This window comes from Apium graveolens, chromosome 10, assembly GCF_009905375.1.
Source record: "Apium graveolens cultivar Ventura chromosome 10, ASM990537v1, whole genome shotgun sequence".
In the NCBI taxonomy this organism is placed as follows: Eukaryota; Viridiplantae; Streptophyta; class Magnoliopsida; order Apiales; family Apiaceae; genus Apium; species Apium graveolens.
This window is the reverse complement of record NC_133656.1, coordinates 239,749,348-239,757,163: the sequence shown is the minus strand read 5'-3', so window position 1 is coordinate 239,757,163 and position 7,816 is coordinate 239,749,348. Positions and strand designations below refer to the sequence as shown.

Below are 7,816 nucleotides of genomic sequence, written 5' to 3'. Positions count from 1 at the left end.
ATAAAAATAAAATGTTTATACTTTTATTCAGAAAAATAAATTTTCTTAAAAAATTATAAAACTATACTCCCTCTGTCCCATTGAATTTTATACATCATTTTTCGGCACACTTTTCAATACTCTTTTAAATTATAATTCCATAATATTTTTTTTAATTTTTTTTTGAATAAATGTTTTATGTGTAAACTGTTATTGATTTTTTTTTAAAAAAAATTATTATGAAACTATATTCTATAGAAGAATTGAAATACATGCACTATTTTTAGATTAATAGAAAATATAATTTTATAATTTTTTTTCAAAAATTTCCTTTTTTTAAATAAAAATAGAATATTTATACTTTTATTCAGAAAAATAAATTTTCTTAAAAAAATTATAAAACTATACTCCCTCTGTCCCATTGAATTCTATACATCACTTTTCGGCACGATTTTCAATACTCTTTTAAATTATAATTCCATAATATTTTTTTAATTTTTTTTTAATAAATGTTTTATGTTTAAACTTTTATTGATTTTTTTTTTTGAAAAAAAACATTATGAAACTATATTCTATAGAAGAATTGAAATACATGCAAACAGTGCACGTATACATCCCAGGGGAAGGGAGGAAGTACTCCCTTCATCTCATATGTCACATTATAAAAGTCAAATTTATCAACTTTTGACTAACGATTAAATATTACTAGTATATTATTTCAAAAAACTAAAAATTATAGATTAAAGTAGATTAAATCTACTTTCCGGTGATGTAATTTTTTTATTTTGTTCAATTATAAATTATTAATAAATTTTAGTCAAATTTAAGTCAATTTAACCGACACAAATCCAAAGAAGACACGTAATATGAGATGGAGGGAGTACTTTTTATTCATTTTAAAATGCGTGTCAAACACACTCCCAAAAATGATAACAATTGAAAAAATAATAACAATTGAAAGGGACGAAGGGGAGTATTATTTTTGTAAAGTAAAATCATGACCAATATGTAGCTTTTTCGAGATTAATTTTGATCTGAATTCCGATATATGCAGTCTTACCCTTCCCTTCTAGTAAATTGTCGCTACACTACAAGTTCAAACTTCAATCTCGATATACACAGTCTTACCCTTCCTTTCGACATATCAATATATAAATGTTTAAATTACTAATACAAAATAAATTATAAAGGATTGTTTGGAGCTTATGGGTGTTTTGCAGAATCAATCTAAGCTAAACTACCATTGATAAAGATGGAAACAGTTAAATTAAAAGTCACAAAATAATAATACAAGGGGAGACTGTTAAATAACAAAAATGCAATTACGTGTGGACCATAATAATAGCATTATTATTGTGGACAAAAAAGCAGCAACCTAATTTGATTAGAGAAGAGATTGTGACAGATACAGGCCATAGGTAACGTACATAGACAGACATGAAATCCATCACGGTGAAGTCTGTAACAAGAGTCTAGTACAAAAATATCGAAAAATATCGTTCTTAGTTGTAACTCTGACATCTATACGAGCATTTCGCTATAACGTTTATGACTAATTGAAGCATATGGCATAAGTACGGGTTAAACGTAAAGTTTCAATCACTAATGGTAACCTACGGAATTGATTGGGAGCATAAGACAAGGAGGATGAGACGTAAACTTGTACATGGGACATATATACTAGATACCTTGCGAGGAAATACATGTTTAGATAATTATCCAACTGTTTCTATAAGAAAACGAAACAGATGTTTCGTGCAAAAAAGAAGCTGGTCTAAATTTACAAGCTTTGCCTACGCTCCTTCCTAAAAGAAACCACCCAAAACTACAACACTATCATCAACCGGTGGTCGTGATTTAGGATTGGAGGACTTTGTAACTAAACAAGATGGGAAAAAAAATTCATTCTGGAATGAGAGGGGAAGGATGATGGGTTAGGGAGCGTAGAGCTCCCTCAGAAATCTGTTTTATTAGAACTTGAGAAATTCTACCTCCTCAAACAGACTATGATACAAGTTTGCAGGCCAGACTATGATTCAGACTTAGATGATGAGGTTTTCCCCAAAGAGACAGAAGGCAGAGAAGAAGCCCAAACACGAGCATTCTTCAATTTTTTAGCACATTGATAGAAGCTACTGGTTTTACATAGTTTCAATTTGGTCCAAATCATCTTTATATTGATCATCTGAAGGAGGCGTCCCAATATCTGGCTGGTCTCTCCAAATATCCCCAAGTTCAAATGTGGTCCATACGCCACCCACAAAGGTTTGAAGTGTAATAAGACCTTTGGTAGTGCATTTATCAATACTGCTAAACATAGAAACAGCAACGAGAGTACCAAGTAAGGTTCCCTTTTCAGAATCTCGGATGGTGATGAGCCTACCCATGACCGCATAACAAACTCCCCACTGACTTCCGAACTAATAGGTTGCTCCATATCAACATATTGAATTGGCTCCCACCCTAAAAATAATAGCAATCAAATGCATGAAACTCAATTAGAAAACTAGTTTAAGTACCCAAGGCTTCGCCTCTAATAAGGAACTAACAGTTGCAATATACTCTAGTGACTAAAAGGAGCTGTCTAAACACAAATTATGGAAGAAGAAATGTGTTTCCATGGACCATGGAAACCTATTTTAGTGTGTACTGTAAAGAGCAAATTATAGGGGTTAAAAGAGTAAATTGATATGTTGCATTGGAGTAACTTGCCTGTTGTTTTTCTGTAAAATCTTACAAGAGTTTTAAGATCTTTTGCACCCAGATATCGAAATTTCGATGTCTGCTTCACCATTAATATTGTAGGAAAGCTATGTACCCTGTATCTTGAAAGTACGCTGCATTAGAACCACCATTGCAGAAATAAAATGACCAAGTCATAAAAAAATTAAATTTAAATATTAATACCAGCCCAACGAAAAATATAGCATCATATAATTAATTTGGCGGGTTCAGCAGTAGTTTTTTAATTAATTTCAAGCAGTAATCTAGTTTTTCTTTTCTTTTTTACTTCAAGTTTGTGCTTCTATTAGGAAGTCTTTCCTTCTCCCGCTTATCTTATACACGGATTTTATATATTACCCCTTAATAAATATTAATTACCATAGTCGGTTTAACGGAAAGTTCAGAATCAAGTCAACCTTGACTACTAAGGAAACACCAAAAATTTATAAATTAACTTTTCTTTTATTCTTTTGCGAATTATTTTTTTAAGTTTTTTTTTATTCTTAACACCAGAAAGTAATCAACAAACATATTCTAGTTCTCTGGTAACAGGAGTCAATTGAGAAAAGAAAAAATTTATGGTGAAAAAGCAAACAGAATGTACTAGGATCCTGATTCAATAGTAACAGCGGAAAGGGATGATATATCACTGTCTATTTCTTTAAAAAACACTAATCTGATACAAATAAATAAATCTACATCTTATGTTTTTTTCACAAGTCCTGAAATTCTCGACCTCATTAGCATTTCTAGTTAGTGTACTAAAGATTAAGGTATACATAAACATTAACATGTAAACTGTTAGGCATGGTTCAGGGAGAGTTAAATTAGCAGTAACATGCTCTGAACCAAGAAAATTTTATTTACTTCTACGAAACAGAACGAAAACTATAGGGAGCTGTATTAGCGAGACAAGGAATTAACTAGATAAAACAAAAAATGGGGTGATTTTTCATTGAGCGAAGTTAAGTGAACATATCACCTTGGAACCACTGAGGATTCTTCAACCTCCAGATGTTCAATATGGGGAAACATGGCACTCAAGGTTCTAAATGTCAACCGGACATTATGTGAAAACGGACACCAAGAAGCATAAAAAAGTACAGAAATGTACGCATTATTACCCTTGGAATTCAATATTCTGTCAAGAAAATCACTTCCCACCTGAGAAAAGAAAGCATACTTACACATTTGTAATATATATCATCATACATCATAGAGGATAAGAAAAGAAATGCTGATGACAATGACATCTGGTTCCTTTTACCGAGAACCCCTTGCGGGGACCAAAGGTGAGGCAACTGGAGAGTTCATTAAACATGCCAAGAAGGATAGGTGTCGGGAGTAAAGACTTTTAAAAGATAAAAGAAAAAACAGAGTAAAAATATACATGGTTCAGCAACTCGCTCAGGTATTAAGGAAACAAAGATACAGGGACTAGATCAACCAAATTGCAGTAGATAAACAGTTAAGTCATGACAAGGACACCAATCTTCTGTTGCTCATTTTCCTTTTTCTTGTAAATAGAAAAAAAAACCCTACCAGTTTCACTCATTTAATGACTAGTTACACAATATCATGGAGTACAAATCAATAACAAGTTCTCTAAAGAGATTAGCTATCCAAATTAAACAGACTAGTTATCCAAATTAAACAGACTATCTATTATCAGGTCATAGAACTTCGCAGACATGGTAGTTCCTGAGGTTGACTAGCTTATTCGCTGGCCGAGGTGACCCCAGGCCATACCACAACTATCTGTTCTTCAATGTTTTGTAAAAACCAAAAGAGCAAGACTCAATATTGCCTCTCAGTCGAACACTGTACCCAATGAACAGAACATACAAACAGAACATCCACTGATTAAATAATAGCCTAAAGTAATCAAGTACATCACAACAACGCACACCACTTTGTCAGCATACCTCTGCCTTTAGTTCACTAGACAATATACTGCACTACTTCTTCCTGAGTTGCAAATATCAAAAGCTTGTCTTACATTTATTGCAACCACCAAATTATTACACTACTAAATATAATCAACTACCAATATTATTATAATTCTAATATTAACAAATGTGGTACACTTTTTGCTCCACCGTTAGAAAAGAACTCTACACCTAAATTTAATATGTTTTTATTAGATTTAAGGGGAAAAGCTTACAACATCGACCTGTATATAGTTGATTATGTTTGTATGATTGTATATTTGTATAATATTTTATATTCTGACTGTTTCTGGAGCGAGCTGAAATTGTAAGGTCAAATTTGTTTTGTTTAGTTGTTTTGGGTTTGAGCACCCAAACTATAGTCTTAGACTCTTAGGATGAGATGATGCATTACTAGATTTGCAAGAGCTTGGTTAAACTTCACTATTAATCTGTTCTTCAATATTTTAGAAATCCCAAAAGAGCAAAACCCAATATTGCCTCTCGGCCATACCTTATACCCAATGAACAGACAATAGCCACTGACAGATAAGAGCTTAAAGCAGTTGGGTACATCACAACAAAACACAACCTTGTGAGCTTGCCTTTGCCTTTAGTTCATAAGACCATATATCGCACTACTTGGTCCCGAATTGCAAACCTTAAAGCTTTTCTCACATGTTTCCGAAAACCAAAAACAATGGCAGAGCATATGACCGCGGTGTTTTCACAAGTGTATGCCGATATTGTCCATAAGTCCTTAATTCTTCCATGTGTAGCTGCTTAATTTTTATTTTTTTTGCCACAGTGTAGCTGCTTTATTTATTTATATTTTAAATCATCATGATTATAACCAATGGTCGGATTATTGTATTTCACTTCTTAGATGGGTATATTGTGAGTAATTATCTCTAGACAGCTGTAGGTTGACTATCATCTGCTTGAGTAACTCACTGGTAAACTTAGTTACCCGGACTCTTCATTTTGCTTCGATTACCCGTGTCGGACACTCGACATTCGGACCTGGGTATAGACACTTGGACACTTATTTTAGACAGAAAATATGTAAATTTTTCAGAATATTGTCGAGTCCGACACTTGGATACGAACCCGTGTCCGACACTCATACCCGAGTACGGGTAACATAGCTGGTAAATGGGAAAGGCATTAAAGGTCTCGCTTTAAAGAGAAGAAGAAAATTGCCACAATCTATACTTCCATTGTTTTCAGAAAAATCTATAATATTTCACACCTCCTGAACATGATACCTTAAGTCCGGAAATACAGTTGCCGAACAGCCACATACAAGTCACTGGTCGCAATCGGCTCACAAGGACTAATATTTTTTTTTAATTGACTATATTTATAAGATATACTTACTTTCCGCATTGAGGGCATTCCTATACTCTATTCAGTCCAAAATCCAGATACGAGCATATCTAGGACGATAATGTCAACACAATCAGAGTATTATTTGAATTGTTGTGTCTTGCGGATTTAATACCTAATTTAAATAAATTATGCAACTTCGTAGAAAAGGGGAACTAGTAACAGCTATACTTCTACGGTCCTGCATTGCATAACGTATACATCTTAGCTCAAAAACTATACACTATCACTACCGAATGTAAAATGAAAAACAACGCACAACACATGAAAGAATAAACATTGCCTAGTAAAGCCCTAATACCAACTTATATATCCATCTCTTCCCCATCCTAAACAACATACATAAAAAGTCAAAAGCTTGATCCTTTTCTTGGCAGTTAAATTCAATAAATATTAAATTTTACATAGAGGGTTAGACAGGGATATTCTAGGCAGTACAAGCAGCTTTGCAACCAGTATACCAATATTCTAGGCAGTACAAGCAGCTTTGCAACCACTATGCCACTCCCAATTCTCGTAAAGACTCTACCTTTTTCTTTCTTTACCTAAATAAAAGGCTAAACCTGTACCTCTTCTCTCCCAATCCAATTAAAAATCCCCCAATTTCACTAAAACCTACAAAATCACCAACCCTAAACCCGAAACTCCGAAAACTCAACCAAATCGTTGACTTTCCAATCACACCAAATTCACCACAACCCAAACCCAAAACAAACATCACAAACACTTAAAATCAACTAAAAAAATCAAAACTTTACAACAAAAACCCAAAAACAACATTAAATCAAAACACAAATTAATAAATAAAAACATCACAACCATCACAAACACTCTCAATCAACTAAAAATCAAAACTTTACAACAAAAACATTAAATTAAAACACAAATAAATAAATAAAAATACCTGGAGAGGCGAATTAGGCGAGAAATGAAAAGGGCACTGAGAATTGAGAGTGCTGATCAAGAAATTGGGCTGTACCGGACACATCGCCGGCGGCGAATCGCCGGAGCTCGCCGTGAAAATGGCCGAGAAAAAGACAAGAATCAAAGGTGTAGTAGTAGCCGTCGATTTCGACATCGGAATATTAATTTTATTAATTTAATTAAACTAATAAAAATGTTTGATTAAAAAGGTTGTTGTTTTGTTTTTGTTAGATTTTTTGGGGAGAAGCTTATGACCACGATTTTATATGTAGTTGAAGAGATGTAAGTATGTGTGTTTGTGTGTGATTGTAAGTATAGATTGGATTAGATAGATTCTGGTTGTGTAATGGGCTGGACTTGGAGACTCTGGTTTGTTTAGTTTAGTTAAGTTGGGTTGGGTTTTAGCCCACACAAGCCCGGCCCATGGACTTGAGGTCCTAGGGCTATAAGCCTATAAGGCTATAACTACTGTTCTTCATTTCACGAACTAAACTAATATTTGTTGACAATGGAGCACGGTTGGATAGCTCAAGTGGTAAAGGGCTTATCCTCTGTCTTCCCAGATCCTGGGTTCGATCCTGGCTCACCCCGAAAATTGTTGAGAACAGATACTCATTTGTAAGGCTATAAGCCAAAATTAGTCAAAAAAAAAAAATATTTGTTGACAATGGATTGTGTAATTATGTATTTGTTGAAGCGTGAATAAATTTAATATTTAAAAATTGTGAATCTAAGAAGTTAGGTTATAGGAGAGCTATAGTTGAACATAATCGAATTCACTTAAATAAGTTGATCGTAAATTTTATTCACGTGTGCGTACGATTCTGTTCATTTGCAGATCAATATTATATATATAGTTCAATGGAACTTTT

General features: G+C 33.4%; 1 protein-coding gene across 2 annotated transcripts; it reads right to left on the bottom strand.

Annotated features, from left to right (window-relative positions):
- Nucleotides 1–1,627: 1,627 nt before the first annotated feature.
- Nucleotides 1,628–7,232, bottom strand: LOC141692337 (5'-adenylylsulfate reductase-like 7). 2 transcript variants are annotated; one of them, XM_074497137.1, is made up of 4 exons: nt 6,925–7,232; nt 3,686–3,867; nt 2,692–2,816; nt 1,628–2,442 (listed from the first exon to the last, which is right to left on the bottom strand). In XM_074497137.1, exons 1-4 carry the CDS (start codon nt 7,096–7,098, stop codon nt 2,009–2,011), a joined length of 915 nt encoding a protein of 304 aa, XP_074353238.1. In that variant the 5' UTR covers nt 7,099–7,232; the 3' UTR covers nt 1,628–2,008. The 2 variants fall into 2 exon arrangements, with proteins under 2 accessions (XP_074353238.1, XP_074353239.1); XM_074497138.1 differs by having other exon boundaries at nt 2,692–2,798; nt 6,925–7,230.
- Between the last annotated feature and the right edge of the window lie 584 nt (nt 7,233–7,816).

Coding starts and splice junctions, on each gene's coding strand:
- LOC141692337 (XM_074497137.1), bottom strand. CDS start 7,098: ATGTCGAAATCGACGGCTACTACTACACCTTTGATTCTTGTCTTTTTC. Junction 3,868..6,924: donor CGCCTAATTCGCCTCTCCAG/GTATTTTTATTT, acceptor TTCTTTTCTCAG/GTGGGAAGTGATTTTCTTGA. Junction 2,817..3,685: donor GAATCCTCAGTGGTTCCAAG/GTGATATGTTCA, acceptor GTTCTAATGCAG/CGTACTTTCAAGATACAGGG.